General features: G+C 40.2%; 2 protein-coding genes across 2 annotated transcripts in view; both read left to right on the top strand.

The window, feature by feature from the left end:
- TEX11 (testis expressed 11) overlaps nt 1-20,965 on the top strand; it is a 323,051-nt gene that overhangs the window by 66,811 nt on the left and 235,275 nt on the right. The window lies entirely within an intron of this gene.
- LOC115898678 (small integral membrane protein 30-like) lies at nt 3,105-3,284 on the top strand. The gene has a single exon (XM_030933981.1). It carries the CDS (start codon nt 3,105-3,107, stop codon nt 3,282-3,284), a length of 180 nt encoding a protein of 59 aa, XP_030789841.1.

Genomic DNA, 20,965 nt, shown 5'->3' with positions numbered 1-20,965 from the left:
CAACTGTCAGTCAGAATTTGTTGTCATCTAAGACATTAGTGTTAAATTGTTAAATATTGTGATACTTTATTTAGAATTGTTGTGGGGTTTAAATATGGCAATGCGTGTATTATAGTGTATTCAGTAACATGCTTGGAAAATAGAAACTGCTTAACAAAAGGAAACTGCTGCTGCTATCTTTAGGTGATGTTTGCTATTTATTAGAGATGGACTCTCTTGTGGCCATTCCACCGGTTTATTCTAAAATTTATCACGGTCAGATCAAGCATGGATTACTTACTAAGTTCCCAAATAAAATGTCATGAAGACAGACATCTACATCTTTCAATCTTAGGAACAATTTAAAAAACATTTTTTTTTTTTTTTTTTTTGGTAGAGATGGGGTCTTGCTATATCACCCACGGTGGTCTCAAACTCTGGCCTAAAGTTATCCTCCCACTTTAGCTTCCCAAACTGCTGGAATTACAGGTGTGAGCCACTGCGCCTGACCCTTTGGAATAATTTCTTCATGCTTTATATCCACGTGTTAAAAAAACTGTTGGCAGCAGTTGCTGATGCAAGCAGAGATGAATAGCTGCTAATTAAGCACCCTTTTCTGTAAATTTTATACCAGAAGGAGGTCATGGAAAATGAGTACACATTCTACAGGCTTAACTCTTTTGAGAACAGTGAATATCTTAGACTAGAGGTTATATATAATTTGGAAGTACCCATTCAGTCTAAAAGTAAAAACTTCATTTTTCACAAATGGTAATATATAAAAATGCTGTAGTATATTAGAATTTTGTTGAAATTGAAGCCTAGAACAATACTAAACGTAAAGAGTGATAGTGGGTATTTTTTAAAACGCTCATTTATTTCCCTTGATTTTTGTTAACATCTCAGTGCAGGACCTTTCTGCCTTTTTATCACCCTCCTGCCTTTTCTTTTGTTAAGAAAAGTTCATAAATAGCTGCTGCTCTCCTTGCTTTCTGCCACACTCTTTTGATCGTGTTCCCTTAGAGATACCACAAGTTAAGAGAAAGCTGCTATAATTATGAATGAAATTGAAATTCCTTCAGCTTACTTTACTGTGAATTGTCAACGTATTTGCCTCAATGTATTAAATGACAAATTCTCTTAGACCTTTATAAAATATAATATTTCAGAGTTTTGAAATCCGAATGCAAGGTTTGGAAATAATATGTTTAAGAGTTTGTTGTTGTTGTTGTTTGTTTAATAAAATACCATTTTTTCCTCCTTCTCCTCCTCTTTTGTAAGTCTTGCAGTATTGAGCTCCTATGTCTGCTCCTGGCAGAAGGCAGGGCTAAGTAGATGAGAAGAGACTGTTAATACAGAAATTTCCCTCACAATCTAGACAACTTGTTAGTGGTCTCCATTGTTCTGGTGGAATTTAAATTGTGTTTAGCTCTTAAAGTCCTGTCTAATGACTAGGACATATATTATGCTGAACTTGGCTTTTCAGAAAAGGTATACAGAAATTTCACTGTAACAAATTAGTATTCTACAAAGAAGAATTGCATATTAATACAAATAAGTTCAACTGAAAAGGCTTTGGGGTTACATTTATTGACCACAAAGACTTTGCAGACTTTTTCCCCTGGGAGAAAAATGCTCTACTTTCCAAACCTTAGTCATAGTCCTAATTCTGGGTGATTTTTCATTTATCTCTAGTAGCTTTATTTCTGTCATTTAACTGTATTCCTTGGCACTGCTGACCTACGGCAATATCAGACATTCCTGTGGCTGATAAACACTTGAGAAGTTTACTGTTTTCCTTTTGCTGTAAGAAGACTTCCTACTACTTTCTTTTCCCCTCAAGCTTCATTGAGGTATAATTGACAAATTAAAATTGTATGTATTTAATAGTGTACACTGTAATGTTTATATATATATATATATATGTACACTGTGAAATGATTACTATGACCGAGTTAATTACCATATCCATCACCTCACATAGTTACCATTTTTTCCTCACATGCCTTTATAACAGAATTTTATTAGTAATCATCAAACACACATTGTTCAGATTTCACTGATTGTCTCATAAAATCTTATACAATTGATTTGTCAAGGCCTATGTACTGTGACTGATTAAGGTGTCTCTTGTGTCTGCTTTAATCCATAGGTTTTTTCCTTTTTTTCCTTGCAATGTATTTGTTAAAGAAGCCAGGTAGTTTCCTGCATTTTGAATTTTGCTGTTTGTGTCCCTGTTCCTTAACATGTTTATTTTTTCTGTGTTCTCTGTATTTCCTATAAATTAGTAATTAAGATTCTAAAGGCTCTTACCAGTTTTTTTTTTGGCAGAAGTTTTTCACAGGTGGTATGGTGTACGTCCATCAGGGGTCTTGTATATTAGTTGTTTTGCCTTTTGTGATATTAGCAGCCATCAGTGATCATTGCCTGGATTCTTTATTTCATCAGTGTTTTTAAAATAATAGTATTCTAACTGTGTCATTTTACTTTTCCTTTATGAGCTGGAATACTTCTCTAGAGTACAACTTCCCTTAGCAACTGTTAGATTACTCTGAGGTCCAGTTGTCTGAGTTACCTTTTTTTTGGTGTGTGTATGGTGAGAATATTTAATATCTACTCTCAGCAAATTTCAAGTATACAATGCAGTATTATGAACTATAGTTACCAAGCTATACATTAGATCTCCTTGTAAGAAAGAAAGAGAGAAGAAAGAAAGAAAGAAAGAAAGAAAGAAAGAAAGAAGAAAGAAAGAAAGAAAGAAAGAAAGAAGAAAGAAAGGAAAAAGGAAGAAAGAAAAAGAAAAGAAAGAAGGAAGGAAGGAAAGAACGAACGAACAAAAGAAAGAAAGAAAGAGAAAAAGAAAAGAGAGAGTGTTAATGGAGACGATTAACGACGATTTCTTTAGAGCCCCAAAGAAATCAGCAATTTTCAAATGGATAACTCCTTTTAAGAAGGAATGAGATTCCTGTAATGGCTGTTTCCTGGAAGGCAGTGTCATGTGGAACCCCTTAGCCTCAGCATCCGGAACTCCAGGAAGGGAACATTTCTAGTCAGATAGAATTATATATATACTATTTCTTTGGAAACTTCAGCCATCAAGATTCAGCCATCAACATTCCACCATCATGACTTCTGTTTCAACACAGTGGCTCTTAGTCCTCATTTTACTGCTTTTGTTGCTGCCTGTTGTCGAAGCAGTAGAAGCCAGAGATGCAATTGCTGTCTTGTTAGGTGTGGTTCTCAGCATTACAGGCATTTGTGCCTGCTTGGGGGTATGTGCACAAAGGAGAAATGGACAGATATGACTTTGAAGCGCATCCCAAATCAAACTTTGCCCTGAAAACCTTTGTACTAGTGAAGCTAAACTTGACCTTTGGTGTTTGAAAGTTTCCAAGAAACAGTAAATAGGGGAGTTCCACATTCTTAGTTGTGTTCCATAAAATGAGAACAAATTGCTATGTATAAGAAAAAATGTTTTCCTTATAATAAATAATGCACTGAAAAATGCAGCCTACAATTTGTATTTGCTGGTTAGAAAGGGGATTCAAGAAGTAAGATGGCCGACATTTACATAAGTAATATTTCATAGTTTTAGAATTATCTAAGCTGGGCATGGTGGCATGCACCTGTAGTCCCAGCTACCTGAAAGGCTGAGGTGGGAGGATCACTTCAACCCAGGACATCGAGGCTGCCGTGAGTCATGATCACACCACTGCAGTACAGCCTTGGTGACAGAGTAAGATCCTGTCTCCAAAAAAAAAAGCACATGAAATAGGAAGAAGGAAGTTCTTGCCCAGAATCTTAAGAAATCACCACTGTCCAGTTACAGTCACTGCCTCCGGAATCATTGAGGAGTCTTTTCTCCATATTTTCATTAGACTTTTGTTATTGACCAAGTTAATATTCTATTTAGATGTCAAATAGCCAAACATAGATGCTTTTATCTCTGGAGAAAAAACATTTAGAAAAATGCATTCATTGTATCTAACATTGAAGTGGAGAAAAGAGTTAATGTAAAAAAATCCTATATTGTTCGTTTTAAACTTTTATTTTAGGTTTGGGGTACATGTGAAGGTTTGTTACATAGGCAAACTCATGTCATGGGAGTTTACTGTACAGATTATTTCTTCACCAAGGTATTAAGCCCAGTACCCAATAGTTATATTTTTTACTCCTCTCCCTGCTCCCACCCTCCACCCTCAAGTAGACCCCAGTATCTATTGTTCTCTTCTTTGTGTTCATGAGTTCGCATCATTTAGCTCCTACTTACAAGTGAGAACATGTGGTACTTGGTTTGCTTTAAAAAACCACTTTATATTGACATTGAAATGGAGAAAATATTTAATGTTTAAAAACTTTATATTAATTAATTGAGTAACATCCCCATGGTGAGAAGTACTATATTAAATATAAACTCATTATGTTGTTTAAAAAAAAAGGGACAAAATGATGTTGAAGATGAAACCTGCAGCAGCAGGCTGTACACAACAATTTGTGAGGAAAAAATTAATCGTTTATACCCTAATTGAAGAGGAGTGATGATTAATAGTACAAATAATAGCCAACACCATAGACATCTCAATTTGTTCTGCTTATACAAATCTGACTGAAAAACTGAAGTGGAGCAAACTCAGTGGGTGCCAAAACCATTGTGCCCAGATCAGTGGCAGATAAGAGCAGAGCTTTCATTGGAAATTTTAAACAAGTGGGATCAAAATCCTGAAGCATTTCTTCAAAGAATTGTAATAGGAGACAAACATGGCTTTACCAGTATGATCCCAAAGAGAAATTACAATAAAAGCAGTGGCTACCAAGAAGTGGAAGTGGTCTAGTCAAAGCAAAAGCAGCTCTGTCAAGAGTAAAGATCATAGCAACAGTTTTTTGGGATGCTCAAGGCATTTTGCTTGGTGATTTTTCTGGAAGGCCAAAGAATGATAATGTCTGCTTATTATGAGGGTGTTTTCAGAAAGCCAAAATTTTAGTAGGAAAACGCCTGAAAGGCTTCACCAGTGTCCTCCACCACAACAATGTTCCTGCTCATTCCTCTCATCAAACAAAAGTAATCTTGTGAATTTCAATGGGAAATTATTAGGCATCCACCTTACAGACATGATTTGGTTCCTTCTGACTTCTTTTTGTTTCCTAATCTTAAAAAAATCTGTAAAAGGCACCCATTTTTCCTCAGTTAATGTGAAATGTGAAAAAGATTGCATTGACATGGCTAAATTCCTCAGTTCTTTATGGATGGACTAAATGGCTAGTATCACAAAGGTATCTTAAACTTGATGGAGCTTATGTTGATAAATAAAATTTATATTTTAATCTTTTAATTCAATTTTTCCAAAAGTTTTTTGAAGTCTCATAATATTCTGCAATTCTACAGTTTCCATGGGTTGTCTCTTCACTCTGTTAATTGTTTCCTTTGCAGTTGTACATGGTATTTAGTTAGATGTAATTCCATTTGTCTATTTTTGCTTTTGTTGTCTGTACTTTGGAGATCATATCTAAAAAACCATTTCCCATACAATATCAAGAAGCTTTCCCCCTGTTTTCTTCTAGTAATTTTGCAGTTTCTGGTCTTACATTTAAGTCTGTAATCCATTTTGAATTGATTTTTTGCATATGATGGGAGATAAGGTTCCAATTTTATTCTGTATGTGGATATCCAACACCATTTATTGGAGAAACTCTCTTTTCCCCATTGTATGTTCTTGGCAACTTTGTTGATCATCAGTTGCCCGTAAATATGTGGATTTTGTTCCAGGTATTCTATTCTGTTCCATTGGTCTATATGTCTTTTTAAAATGTCTATACCGTGCTGTTTTGATGACTATTAGATGTCTAGTGTATTTCGAAATCAGGAAATATGATGGCTCCAGCTTTGTTCTTTTTGCCCAAGATTGCTTTGGCTATTTAGGTCTTTTGTGATTCCATATAAATTTAAGTATTTTTTTTTCTACTTCTGTGAAAATGCCATTGCCATGTTGATAGGGATAGGACTGAATCTGTAGAGTGCTTTAGGTAGTATGGACATTTAAAAATATTAAGTCTTCCAATCTATGAACACAGGATATCTGTCCCTTTATTTGTGTTTTCTTCAATTTCTTCAGCATTTTATAGTTTTCAGTGTACAAGTCTTTCACCTCCTTGGTTAAATTTATTCATAAGTATTTTATTTATTTTTGACACTATTATAAATGGGATTGTTTTCTTAATTTTTGGATATAGTTCATTACTTGCATATAAAAACTGATTTTTATGTTGATTTTGTTTTGTGACTTTATTGAATTTATTAGTTCTAACAGTTTTTTGTAGCATTTTAGGGTTTTCTAATACAAGATTGTGTCATCTGCAAACAATTTTACTTCTTCCTTTCAAATTTGAATGCCTTTTTTCCCCCCTCATCTTGCCTAATTGCTCTGGCTAAGACTTCTAGTACAATGTTGAATAGAAGTGGTGAGAGTGGGCATCTTTGCTTTGCGTTTTTCCTATGTTAGAGGAAATGTTTTAACCTTTTTACCATCTAGTATGATGTTAGCTGAGGACTTGTTGCATGATTTTTATTATGTTGAGGTACATTCCTTCTATTCCTAATTGGTTGAAATTTTTTTTTATCTTGAAAGGATGAATTTTGTAAAAAAATTTTTTCTGTGTCTCTCAAAATGTCCATATGATTTTTATCCTCTATTCTGTTAAAGTGGTGTATCACATGTGTTGATTTTTATATGCTGAGCCACCCCCACCCTAGTATCTCAGGAATAAATCCTAGTTGATCATGGTGTATGATGATTTTAATGTGCTGTGTAATTTGGTTTGCTAGTATTTTGTTAAGGAATTTTTCATCTGTGTTCATCAGGGATAATTTTTTTGTAGTGTCTTTGTCTGGCTTTGATATCAGAGTAATGCTGACCTCATAGAATGAGTGTGGATAGGTTCTTTCCTCTTCATTTTTAGAGAAGAGTTTGAGAAGGATTGGCATTAATTTTTTCTTAAATATTTGGTAGAATTCACCAGTGAAGTAATTTGGCCCTGCGTTTTCCTTGGTTGTGAGATTTTTGATTACTGATTCAATCTCCTTATCACTATTTTATGTTTCTGTGTTTGTTAACTTAAGGCCTCCAGCTATATCCACGTTGCTGCATAGGACATGATTTCATTCTTTTTTTATGGCTACGTAGTATTTCATGGTGTATATGTACCATGTTTTCTTTATGCATTCCGCCACTGATGGGCACCGAGGTTGGTTCCATATCTTTACTATTGTGAATAGTGCTGCAATGAACATACGGGTGCATGTGTCCTTTTGATACAACAATTTATTTTCTTTTGGCTATATCCCCAGTAATGAAATTGTAGGATCAAATAATAGTTCTGTTTTAAGTTCTTTGAGAAATCTCCAAACTGCTTTCCACAGTGGCTGAACTAATTTACATCCCCACCAACAGTGTAAAAGAATTCCCTTTTCTCTGCAGCCCAGCCAATACCTGTTATTCTTTGACTTTTTAATAAAAGCCACTTTGACTGGTGTGAGATGGTATCTCGTTGTGGTTTTGATTTGCATTTCTCTGATGATTAGTGATGTTGAGCATTTTTTCACGTTTGTTGACCACTTGTATGTCTTATTTTGAGAATTGTCTGTTCAAGTCTTTTTAACCTCCACTTTTTAATGGGGTTATATTTTGCTTGTTGAATTATTTAAATTCCTTAAAGATTCTGGGTATTAGACCTTTGTTGGATGCATAGCTTGCAAGTATTTTCTCCCATTCTGTAGGTTGTCTGTTTACTTACTTTGTTGATAGTTTCTTTTGCTGTGCAGCAGTTTGTCAATTTTTGGTTTTGTTGCAATTGCTTTTGCTGAGGACTTAGTCATAAATTATTTTCCAAGGCTGATGCCACGAGGTAGTCTTCTTTGGCTTAAATCTGCTTGGTGTTCTGTAATCTGTTGCTTGAATATTGATATCTCTCTAGGCTTGGGAAGTTCTCTGTTATTATACCTTTGAATAAACTATCTACCACTATACCTTTCTCTACCTCCTCTTTAAGGTCAGTGATTCTTATATTTGCCCTTTATGAGGCTATTTTCTAGATCTTGTAGGAGTGCTTCATTCTTTTTTCTTTTGTCTCTTCTGACTTGTATTTTCAATAGCCTGTCTTCAAGGTCACTACTTATTTCCTCTACTTGTTCAGTTGTGCTATTAAGATACTCTGATATCAGTATATCAATTGCATTTTTCTATTCCAGAATTTCTGCTTGATTCTTTGTAATTATTTCAATCACTTTGTTAGATATATCTGATAGGAGTCTGAATTCCTTCTCTGTGTTATCTTGAATTTTTTTGAGTTTCCTCAAAACGGCTAATTTGAATTCTCTGCCTGAAAGGTCACATATCTCTGTCACTCTGGGATTGTTCCCTGGTGCCTTACTTAGTTCATTTGGTAAGAGCGTATTTTCCTGGATGGTCTTGAGGCTTGTGGATGTTTGTTGGTGTCTGGGCAGTGAAGAGTTAGGTATTTACTATAGTCTTCGCAGTCTGGGCTTATTTGTACCCATCATTATTGGGAAAGCTTTCTAATATGCGAAGGCATTTGCATGTTGTGTGCTAAGTTTTTGGTCACAGCAGCCCTATCTGCCTTAGGAGGCACCTCAAGCCCAGTAACACTGTTGACTCTTGCAGAGTTTTAGAGGTCTCATCTTGGTGGTGTTGGATGGGGCCCAGAAAAATTCTCTGGATTACCAAGCAGAGACTCTTTGTTCTCTTCCCTTGCTTTCTCTCTAGCAAATGGAGTCTGTCTTTCTGTATTGAGCTGTCTGGAGCTAGGGGAGGAGTGATACAAGCACCCCTGTGGCCACTACCCCTGGGACTGTGCTGTGTCTGACCTGAAGCCAGCGTAGCACTTGGTCTCACCCAAGGCCTGCTATAATCTGCTACCTGGATACCACCTATGTTTGCTTAATGAATGAGGGCTCTACAATAGCAGGTGAGGTGATGAAGCTTGCCAGGCTTGTGTCCTTCAATTCAGGGAAGCAAGTTCCCCCTGGCTCCTGGCAGGTGCAGAGATGTTGGCCAGGAACAAGGGCCTGGAGTCAGAATCCTTAGGAAGCTACCTGGTGCTCCTTTTTACTGTGGTTGAGCTGGTACCCAAGCCACAAGACAAAGTTTTTTCCTGCTCTTCCCTCCTCTTTCCACAAGCAGAGGAGTATCTTCCTATGGCCACCACTGTCACAGGCCCATGGGGAGTACTGCCAGGCTCCACTGATGTTCACTGAAGGCCTAAGGGCTCTTCAGTCAGTTTGCAGCGAATGGTGCCGGGTCTGGGACTCATCTTGCAAGGCAGTGCACTTCTCTCTGGTCCAGGATAAGTCCAGAAATGCCATCCTAGAGTCAAGGTCTGGAATTGGGGACCCAAGAGACTGCTTGGTGCTCTACCGTACTGTGGCTCACCTGGTACCTAAGCTGCAAGATAAAGTCCCCTTTCATCTCCCCTTTTCTTTTATCAAGCAGAAGGAGACTCTCCACATAGCCACCATAGCTGGGAATGTGTTGGTTCACACCTGAAGCCAGCACGTTTCAGATTCTCACCCAAAGCCCACCTATGGTATGCACTACCTGACTATCACTGCTGATTATTCAAAATCTGTTGGCTTTCTAGCCAATGGGTGATGAATCCTTTCAGGATCTGGTCTTCCCTTTCAAGGCAGCAGATTCCCTTCTGGCCCTGGGTGTGTCTAAAAATGTCATCCAGTAGCTGGGGCCTGGAATGGGTGTCTCATGACTCTTCCTGGTGTCCTATCCTACTATAGCTGAGCTGTTATCCAAATTGCAAGACCAAGCCCTCTTTACTCTTCCCTTTTTCTCTCCTCCAGCAGAAGGAAGGGGGTCTCTTGGAGCTGCAAGCTGTGCTGCCTGGGCTTGGGGGAGGGGCAGGGTAGGCGCTCCCTTGGCCACCCAGGCTGGTATCTCACATGCCCCCTAAGTTTATTGGCTCCAAACCCACAAGGACTTGCCTTGTGGCCTAGACTGCCTTTCAGGTTTGCTCTTGCTTCTCTAGTTCTTTTAATTGTGATGTTAGGGTGTCAATTTTAGATCTTTCCTGCTTCCTCTTGTGGACATTTAGTGCTATAAGTTTCCCTCTACACACTGCTTTAAATGTGTCCCAGAGATTCTGGTACATTGTGTCTTTGTTCTCATTGGTTTCAAAGAACATCTTTATTTCTGCCTTCATTTTGTTATGTACCCAGTAGTCATTCAGGAGCAGGTTGTTCAGTTTTCATGTAGTTGTGTGTTTTGAGTGAGTTTCTTAATCCTGAGTTCTAATTTGGTTACACTGTGCTCTGAGAGACTGTTGTGATTTCTTTTCTTTTGCTTTTGCCGAGGAATGTTTTATTTCCAATTATGTGGTCAATTTTAGAATAAGTGTGATGTGGTGCTGAGAAGAATGTATATTCTGTTGATTTGGGGTGGAGAGTTCTGTAGACGTCTCTTAGGTCCGATTGGTCCAGAGCTGAGTTCAAGTCCTGGATATCCTTGTTAACCTTCTGTGTCATTGATCTGTCTAATATTGACGGTGGAGTGTTAAAGTCTCCCATTATTATTGTGTGGGAGTCTAAGTCTCTTTGTAGGTCTCTAAGGACTTGCTTTATGAATCTGGGTGCTCCTGTACTGGTTGCATATATATTTGGGATAATTAGCTCTTCTTGCTGAATTGATCCCCTTACCATTATGTAATGGCCTTGTCTCTTTTGATCTTTATTGGTTTAAAGTGTGTTTTATCAGAGACTAGGATTGCAAACCCTGCTTTTTTTGCTTTCCATTTGCTTGGTAGATCTTCCTCTATTTTAAAATTTTGAGCCTACGTATGTCTCTGCACGTAAGATGGGTCTCCTGAATACAGCAGACTGATGGGTCTTGACTCGATCCAATTTGCCAGTCTGTGTCTTTTAATTGGGGCATTTAGCCCATTTACATTTAAGGTTAATATTGTTATGTGTGAATTTGATCTTGCCATTATGATGTTAGCTGGTTATTTTGCCCGTTAATTGATGTAGTTTCTTCCTAGCATCGATGGTCTTTACAATTTGGCAAGTTTTTGCAGTGGCTGGTACCGGTTGTTCCTTTCCATGTTTAGTGCTTCCTTTAGGAGATCTTGTAAGGCAGGCCTGGTGGTGACAAAATGTCTCAGCATTTGCTTGTCTGTAAAGGATTTTATTTCTCCTTCACATATGAAGCTTAGTTTGGCTGGATATGAAATTCTGGGTTGAAAATTCTTTTCTTAAGAATGTTGAATATTGGCTGCCACTCTCTTCTGGCTTATAGGGTTTCTGCTGAGAGATCCGCTGTTAGTCTGATGGGCTTCCCTTTGTAGGTAACGCAACCTTTCTTTCTGGCTGCCCTTAACATTTTTTCCTTCCTTTCAACCTTGGTGAATCTGACAATTATGTGTCTTGGGGTTGCTCCTCTTGAGGAGTATCTTTGTGGTTTTCTCTGTATTTCCTTGAATTTGAATGTTTGACTACCTTGCTAGGTTGGGGAAGTTCTCCTGGATAATATCCTGAAGAGTGTTTTCCAGCTTGTTTCCATTCTCCACGTCAGTTTCAGGTACACCAATCAAACATAGATTTGGTCCTTTCACATAGTCCCATATTTCTTGGAGATTTTGTTCATTTGTTTTTACTCTAAACTTGTCTTCTCGCTTTATTTCATTAATTTGATCTTTAATCAGTGATACCCTTTCTTCCACTTGATCGAATCGGCTATTGAAGCTTCTGCATGTGTCACGAAGTTTTTGTGCTGTGGTTTTCAGCTCCATCAGGTCATTTAAGTTCTTCTCTACACTGTTTATTCTAGTTAGCCGTCCGTCTGACCTTTTTTCAAGGTTTTTAGCTTCCTTGCGATGGGTTGGAACATGCTTCTTTAGCTTGGAGAAGTTTGTTATTACTGACCTTCTGAAGCCTAATTCTGTGAACTCGTCAAAGTCATTCTCTGTCCAGCTTTGTTCCATTGCTGGTGAGGAGCTGCAGTCCTTTGGAGGAGAAGAGGCACTCTGGTTTTTAGAATTTTCAGCTTTTCTGCTCTGGTTTCTCCCCATCTTTGTGGTTTTTATCTACCTTTGGTCTTTGATGTTGGTGACCTACAGATGGGGTTTTGGTGTAGATGTCCTTTTTGTTGATGTTGATGCTATTTCTTTCTGTTTGTTTGTTTTCCTTCTACCAGTCAGGTCCCTCAGCTGCAGGTCTGTTGGAGTTTGCTGGAGGTCCACTCCACACCCTGTTTGCCTGGATATCAGCAGCAGAGGCTGCAGAACAGCAAATATTGCAAAACAGCAAATATTGTTGCCTTTTCCTTTCTCTGGAAGCTTGGTCCCAGAGGGGCACCTGCCTGTATGAGGTGTCTGTCGGCCCTTACTGGGAGGTGTCTCCCATTTAGGCTACACGGGGATCAGGGACCCATTTGAGGAGGTAGTCTGTACATTCTCTGAGCTCAAACACCATGCTGGGAGAACCACTGCTCTCTTCAGAGATGTCAGACAGAGATGTTTAAGTGTGCAGAAGTTTCTGCTGCCTTTTGTTCAGCTATGCCCTGCCCACAGAGGTGGAGTCTATAGAGGCAGTAGGCCTTGCTGAGCTGTGGTGGGCTCTGCCCAGTTCAAGCTTCCCAGCTGCTTTGTTTACCTACTGAAGCCTCAGTAATGGCAGATGCCCCTCCCCTAGCCAGGCTGATGCTTTGCAGTTTGATCTCAAACTTCTGCACTAGCAGTGAGCAAGGCTCCATGGGCTTAGTTTGGCTGGATATGAAATTCTGGGTTGAAAATTCTTTTCTTAAGAATGTTGAATATTGGCTGCCACTCTCTTCTGGCTTATAGGGTTTCTGCTGAGAGATCCGCTGTTAGTCTGATGAGCTTCCCTTTGTGGGGGAGCCAGGCACGGGAGGGAATTTCCTGGTCTGCCAGTTGTGAAGACTGTGGGAAAGGCACAGTATTTGGGCAGCAGTGTACCGTTCCTCCAGGTACAGACTGTCACAGCTTCCCTTGGCTAGGAAAGGGAAGTCCTCACAGCCCTTGTGCTTCCCTGGTGAGGCAATGCCTCGTCCTGCTTTGGTTCTCCCTCTGTGGGCTGCACCCACTATCCAACCAGTCCCAATGAGATGAGCCAGGTACCTCAGTTGGAAGTGCAGAAATCACCCATCTTCTGCATCAGTCAACCTGGGAGCTGCAGAGCAGAGCTCTTCCTATTCGGCCATCTTGGAATGGAAAATCCGGTATTCATTATTTTATAAATGTTTTTCTTGTCTTGTCTTGTGTGTGTGTGTGTGTGTGTGTGATGGAGTCTTGCTCTGTTACCCAGGCTGGAGTGCAGTGGAATGATCTCGGCTTACTGCAACCTTTGCCTCCCAGGTTCAAGTGATTCTCCTGCCTCAGCCTCCCAAGTAGCTGGGATTATAGGCATGTGTCACCATGCCAGGCTAGTTTTTGTATTTTTAGTAGAGACAGGCTTTTGCCATGTTGGCCAGGCTGATCGCTGGTCTCAAATTCCTGACCTCAGGTGATCTGCCCGCCTTGGCCTTTCAAAGTGCTGGGATTACAGGCATGAGTCACCGTGCCTGACCAAATATTTTTAATACATGTCTTATAATTAGTTTTTTAAAAAATATTTTAGAAATTCAACAGTGAAACCATCAGGTCCTCAGCTTTTCTTTGAATGAGACATTTTATTACTGGATTTAATTTTTAATCATTATTTGTTGATTTTCTGTTTCAATCTTGATATGTTTATATATCTAGGAATTTATCCATTTCTTCTAGGTTATCTAGTTTGTTGATGTATAATTGTTCATAGTAGTCTCTTACGATTCTTTATTCTTGATATCAGTTGTAATGTCTCCTCTCTCATTTCTCATTGTATTTGATTACTCTCTATTTCTTTCTTTTTTTTTTTTTTTTTAATTATACTTTAAGTTCTAGGGTACATGTGCATAACGTGCAGGTTTGTTACATATGTATACTTATGCCATGTTGGTGTGCTGCACCCATCAACTCGTCAGCATCCATCAATTCATCATTTATATCATGTATAACTCCCCAATGCAATCCCTCCCTCCTCCCCCCTCCCCCCTCCCCATGATAGGCCCCAGTGCGTGATGTTCCCCTTCCCGAGTCCAAGTGATCTCATTGTTCAGTTCCCACCTATGAGTGAGAACATGCGGTGTTTGGATTTCTCTTCTTGTGATAGTTTGCTAAGAATGATGCTTTCCAGCTGCATCCATGTCCCTACAAAGGACGCAAACTCATCCTTTTTCATGGCTGCATAGTATTCCATGGTGTATATGTGCCACATTTTCTTTTTTTTTTTTTTTTTTTTTTTTTTTTTTGAAACGGAGTCTCGCTCTGTCGCCCAGGCTGGAGTGCAGTGGCCGGATCTCAGCTCACTACAAGCTCCGCCTCCCGGGTTCACGCCATTCTCCTGCCTCAGCCTCCCGAGTAGCTGGGACTACAGGCGCCCGCCATCTCGCCCGGCTAATTTTTTGTATTTTTTAGTAGAGACGGGGTTTCACCGTGTTAGCCAGGATGGTCTTGATCTCCTGACCTCGTGATCCGCCCGTCTCGGCCTCCCAAAGTGCTGGGATTACAGGCTTGAGCCACCGCGCCCGGCCGTGCCACATTTTCTTAATCCAGTCTGTCGCAGATGGACATTTGGGTTGATTCCAAGTCTTTGCTATTGTGAATAGTGCCGCAATAAACATACGTGTACATGTGTCTTTGTAGTAGAATAATTTATAATCCTTTGGGTATATACCCAGTAGTGGGATGGCTGGGTCATATGGTACATCTAGTTCTAGATCCTTGAGGAATTGCCATACTGTTTTCCATAATGGTTGAACTAGTTTACAATCCCACCAACAGTGTAAAAGTGTTCCTATTTCTCCACATCCTCTCCAACACCTGTTGTTTCCTGACTTCTTAATGATTGCCATTCTAACTGGTGTGAGATGGTATCTCATTGTGGTTTTGATTTGCATTTCTCTGATGGCGAGTGACGATGAGCATTTTTTCAGGTGTCTGTTGGCTGTATGAATATCTTCTTTTGAGAAATGTCTGTTCATATCCTTTCCCCACTTTTTGATGGGGTTGTTTGTTTTTTTCTCGTATATTTGTTTGAGTTCTTTGTAGATTCTGGATATTAGCCCTTTGTCAGATGAGTAGGTTGCAAAAATTGTCTCCCATTCTGTAGGTTGCCTGTTCACTCTGATGGTAGTTTCTTTTGCTGTGCAAAAGCTCTTTAGTTTAATTAGATCCCATTTGTCAATTTTTGCTTTTGCTGCCGTTGCTTTTGGTGTTTTAGACATGAAGTCCTTGCCCATGCCTATGTCCTGAATGGTACTACCTAGATTTTCTTCTAGGGTTTTTATGGTATTAGGTCTAACATTTAAGTCTCTAATCCATCTTGAATTAATCTTCGTATAAGGGGTAACGAAAGGATCCAGTTTCAGCTTTCTACTTATGGCTAGCCAATTTTCCCAGCACCATTTATTAAATAGGGATTCCTTTCCCCATTTCTTGTTTCTCTCAGGTTTGTCAAAGATCAGATGGCTGTAGATGTGCGGTATTATTTCTGAGGACTCTGTTCTGTTCCATTGGTCTATATCTCTGTTTTGGTACCAGTACCATGCTGTTTTGGTTACTGTAGCCTTGTAGTATAGTTTGAAGTCAGGTAGCGTGACGCCTCCAGCTTTGTCCTTTTGACTTAGGATTGTCTTGGCAATGCGGGCTCTTTTTTGGTTCCATATGAACTTTAAAGCAGTTTTTTCCAATTCTGTGAAGAAACTCATTGGTAGCTTGATGGGGATGGCATTGAATCTATAAATAACCTTGGGGAGTATGGCCATTTTCACGATATTGATTCTTCCTATCCATGAGCATGGTATGTTCTTCCATTTGTTTGTGTCCTCTTTTATTTCACTGAGCAATGGTTTGTAGTTCTCCTTGAAGAGGTCCTTTACATCCCTTGTAAGCTGGATTCCTAGGTATTTGATTCTCTTTGAAGCAATTGTGAATGGAAGTTCATTCCTGATTTGGCTCTCTGCTTGTCTGTTACTGGTGTATAAGAATGCTTGTGATTTTTGCACATTAATTTTGTATCCTGAGACTTTGCTGAAGTTGCTTATCAGCTTAAGGAGATTTTGGGCTGAGACAATGGCGTTTTCTAAATATACAATCATGTCATCTGCAAACAGGGACAATTTGACTTCTTCTTTTCTTAACTGGATACCCTTGATTTCTTTCTCTTGCCTGATTGCCCTAGCCAGCACTTCCAACACTATGTTGAATAGGAGTGGTGAGAGAGGGCATCCCTGTCTTGTGCCAGTTTTCAAAGGGAATTTTTCCAGTTTTTGCCCATTCAGTATGATATTAGCTGTGGGTTTATCATAAATAGCTCTTATTATTTTGAGGTACGTTCCATCAATACCGAATTTATTGAGCGTTTTTAGCATGAAGGGCTGTTGAATTTTGTCAAAAGCCTTTTCTGCATCTATTGAGATAATCATGTGGTTCTTGTCTTTGGTTCTGTTTATATGCTGGATTACGTTTATTGATTTGTGAATGTTGAACCAGCCTTGCATCCCAGGGATGAAGCCCACTTGATCATGGTGGATAAGCTTTTTGATGTGCTGCTGAATCCGGTTTGCCAGTATTTTATTTAGAATTTTTGCATCAATGTTCATCAGGGATATTGGTCTAAAATTCTCTTTTTTTGTTGTGTCTCTGCCAGGCTTTGGTATCAGGATGATGTTGGCCTCATAAAATGAGTTAGGGAGGATTCCCTTTTTTTCTATTGATTGGAATAGTTTCAGAAGGAATGGTACCAGCTCCTCCTTGTACCTCTGGTAGAATTCAGCTGTGAATCCATCTGGTCCTGGACTTTTTTTGGTGGGTAGGCTATTAATTATTGCCTCAATTTCAGAGCCTGCTATTGGTCTATTCAGGGATTCAACTTCTTCCTGGTTTAGTCTTGGGAGAGTGTAAGTGTCCAGGAAATTATCCATTTCTTCTAGATTTTCTAGTTGATTTGCGTAGAGGCGTTTATAGTATTCTCTGATGGTAGTTTGTATTTCTGTGGGGTCGGTGGTGATATCCCCTTTATCATTTTTTATTGCATCTATTTGATTCCTCTCTCTTTTCTTCTTTATTAGCCTTGCTAGCGGTCTGTCAATTTTGTTGATCTTTTCAAAAAACCAACTCCTGGATTCATTGATTTTTTGGAGGGTTTTTTGTGTCTCTATCTCCTTCAGTTCGGCTCTGATCTTAGTTATTTCTTGCCTTCTGCTAGCTTTTGAATGTGTTTGCTCTTGCCTCTCTAGTTCTTTTAATTGTGATGTTAGAGTGTCAATTTTAGATCTTTCCTGCTTTCTCTTGTGGGCATTTAGTGCTATAAATTTCCCTCTACACACTGCTTTAAATGTGTCCCAGAGATTCTGGTATGTTGTATCTTTGTTCTCATTGGTTTCAAAGAACATCTTTATTTCCGCTTTCATTTCGTTATGTACCCAGTAGTCATTCAGGAGCAGGTTGTTCAGTTTCCATGTAGTTGAGTGGTTTTGATTGAGTTTCTTAGTCCTGAGTTCTAGTTTGATTGCACTGTGGTCTGAGAGACAGTTTGTTATAATTTCTGTTCTTTTACATTTGCTGAGGAGTGCTTTACTTCCAATTATGTGGTCAATTTTGGAATAAGTGCCATGTGGTGCTGAGAAGAATGTATATTCTGTTGATTTGGGGTGGAGAGTTCTATAGATGTCTATTAGGTCCGCTTGGTGCAGAGATGAGTTCAATTCCTGGATATCCTTGTTAACTTTCTGTCTCGTTGATCTGTCTAATGTTGACAGCGGAGTGTTGAAGTCTCCCATTATTATTGTATGGGAGTCTAAGTCTCTTTGTAAGTCTCTAAGGACTTGCTTTATGAATCTGGGTGCTCCTGTATTGGGTGCATATATATTTAGGACAGTTAGCTCTTCCTGTTGAATTGATCCCTTTACCATTATGTAATGGCCTTCTTTGTCACTTTTGATCTTTGATGGTTTAAAGTCTGTTTTATCAGAGACTAGGATTGCAACCCCTGCTTTTTTTTGTTCTCCATTTGCTTGGTAGATCTTCCTCCATCCCTTTATTTTGAGCCTATGTATGTCTCTGCATGTGAGATGGGTCTCCTGAATACAGCAGACTGATGGGTCTTGACTCTTTGTCCAGTTTGCCAGTCTGTGTCTTTTAATTGGAGCATTTAGTCCATTAACATTTAAGGTTAATATTGTTATGTGTGAACTTGATCCTGCCATTATGATATTAACTGGTTATTTTGCTCGTTAGTTGATGCAGTTTCTTCCTAGCCTCGATGGTCTTTACATTTTGGCATGTTTTTGCGATGGCTGGTACCGGTTGTTTCTTTCCATGTTTAGGGCTTCCTTCAGGGTCTCTTGTAAGGCAGGCCTGGTGGTGACAAAATCTCTAAGCATTTGCTTATCTGTAAAGGATTTTATTTCTCCTTCACTTATGAAACTTAGTTTGGCTGGATATGAAATTCTGGGTTTAAAATTCTTTTTAAGATAGATCTCTTCTTAGAACGTTGAATATTGGCGCCCACTCTCTTCTGGCTTGTAGAGTTTCTGCCGAGAGATCTGCTGTTAGTCTGATGGGCTTCCCTTTGTGGGTAACCCGACCTTTCTCTCTGGCTGCCCTTAAGATTTTTTCCTTCATTTCAACTTTGGTGAATCTGGCAATTATGTGTCTTGGAGTTGCTCTTCTGGAGGAGTATCTTTGTGGCGTTCTCTGTATTTCCTGAATTTGAATGTTGGCCTGCCCTACTAGGTTGGGGAAGTTCTCCTGGATGATATCCTGAAGAGTGTTTTCCAACTTGGTTCCATTTTCCCCCTCACTTTCAGGCACCCCAATCAGACGTAGATTTGGTCTTTTTACGTAATCCCATACTTCTTGCAGGCTTTGCTCATTTCTTTTTCTTCTTTTTTCTTTTGGTTTCTCTTCTCGCTTCATTTCATTCATTTGATCTTCAATCGCTGATACTCTTTCTTCCAGTTGATCGAGTCGGTTACTGAAGCTTGTGCATTTGTCACGTATTTCTCGTGTCATGGTTTTCATCTCTGTCATTTCGTTTATGATCTTCTCTGCATTAATTAGTCTAGCTGTCAATTCTTCCACTCTTTTTTCAAGATTTTTAGTTTCTTTGCGCTGGGTACGTAATTCCTCCTTTAGCTCTGATAAGTTTGATGGACTGAAGCCTTCTTCTCTCCTCTCGTCCAAGTCATTCTCTGACCAGCTTTGATCCGTTGCTGGCGATGGGCTGCGCTCCTTTGCAGGGGGAGATGCGCTCTTATTTTTTGAATTTCCAGCTTTTCTGCCCTGCTTCTTCCCCATCTTTGTGGTTTTATCTGTCTCTTGTCTTTGATGGTGGTGACGTACTGATGGGGTTTGGTCTAGGTGTCCCTCCTGTTTGATAGTTTTCCTTCTGACAGTCAGAAGTACTGTCTGTTGGTCTGTTGGAGATTGCTTGAGGTCCACTCCAGACCCTGTTTGCCTGGGTATCAGCAGCAGAGGTTGCCGAAGATAGAATATTGCTGAACAGCGAGTGTACCTGTCTGATTCTTCCTTTGGAAGCTTCCTCTCAGGGGTGTACTCCACCCTGTGAGGTGTGGGGTGTCAGACTGCCCCTAGTGGGGGATTTCTCCCAGCTAGGCTACTCAGGGGTCAGGGACACACCTGAGCAGGCAGTCTGTCCGTTCTCAGAGCTCAACCTCCGAGTTGGGAGATCCACAGCTCTCCCCAGAGCTGTCAGACAGAGTCGTTCGCGTCTGCACCGGCCCCCGCTGTTTCCCCTGTTGGTCTTCAGCTGTGCGCTGTCCCCAGAGGTGGAGTCTACAGAGACAGGCAGGCTTCCTTGAGCTGCTGTGAGCTCCACCCAATTCGAGCTTCCCAGCGGCTTTGTTTACCTACTTAAGCCTCAGCAATGGCGGGCGCCCCTCCCCCAGCCTCGCTGCTGCCTTGCCGATAGATCTCCGCAGACTGCTGTGTTAGCAGTGAGGGAGGCTCCGTGGGCGTGGGACCCTCCCGGCCAGGCGTGGGATATATTCTCCTGGTGTGCCTCTTTGCTTAAAGCGCCGTATTGGGGTGGGAGTTACCCGATTTTCCAGGTGTTGTGCGTCTCAGTTCCCCTGGCTAGGAAAACGGATTCCCTTCCCCCTTGCACTTCCAGGTGAGGCGATGCCTCGCCCTGCTTCAGCTCTCGCTGGTCAGGCCGCAGCAGCTGACCAGCACCGATTGTCCGGCACTCCCTAGTGAGATGACCCCAGTACCTCACTTGAAAATGCAGAAATCACCGGTCTTCTGTGTCGCTCGCGCTGGGAGTTGGAGACTGGAGCTGTTCCTATTCGGCCATCTTGCTCCGCCCCCCTACTCTCTATTTCTTAGTTTAGCTAAATGCTTGTCAATTTTATCCTTTTAGAAAACCAACTTTTAGTTTCATTGATCTTTTGTATTTTTTTGGCCTCTATTTTATTCATTTCTGCTCTGATCTTTATTTTTTTTCTATCTGTTAACTTGGGGCTTTGTTCTTATTCTAGTTCCTTGAGGAGCAACGTTGCTTGTTTGAGACATTTCTTTTTTGATGTAGGCATTTATTGCTGTAAACTTTTTTTTTTTTTTCTGGTTTGAGACGGGGTCTCTCTCTGTTGCCCAGGCTGGAGTGCAGTGGCATGATCTTGGCTCACTGTAGCCTTTGCCTATTGGGTTCAAGCAATTCTCCTCCCTCAGCCTCCTGAGTAGCTGGGATTACAGGTGCCCGCCACCACTCCTGGCTAATTTTTGTATTTTTAGTAGGGATGGAGTTTCACCATCTTGGCCAGGCTGGTCTTGAACTCCTGACCTCGTGATCCACCCACCTCGACCTCCCAAAGTGCTGGGATTACAGGCGTGAGCCACTATGCCCAGC

This window comes from Rhinopithecus roxellana, chromosome 7 (assembly GCF_007565055.1).
Source record: "Rhinopithecus roxellana isolate Shanxi Qingling chromosome 7, ASM756505v1, whole genome shotgun sequence".
NCBI lineage: Eukaryota > Metazoa > Chordata > Mammalia > Primates > Cercopithecidae > Rhinopithecus > Rhinopithecus roxellana.
The sequence above is the reverse complement of the archived record's forward strand: the minus strand, read 5'-3'. Positions and strand labels throughout refer to the sequence as shown.

Bases quoted from the DNA above. Each gene is read 5' to 3' on its own strand.
- LOC115898678 (XM_030933981.1), top strand. From the start codon at position 3,105: ATGACTTCTGTTTCAACACAGTGGCTCTTAGTCCTCATTTTACTGCTT.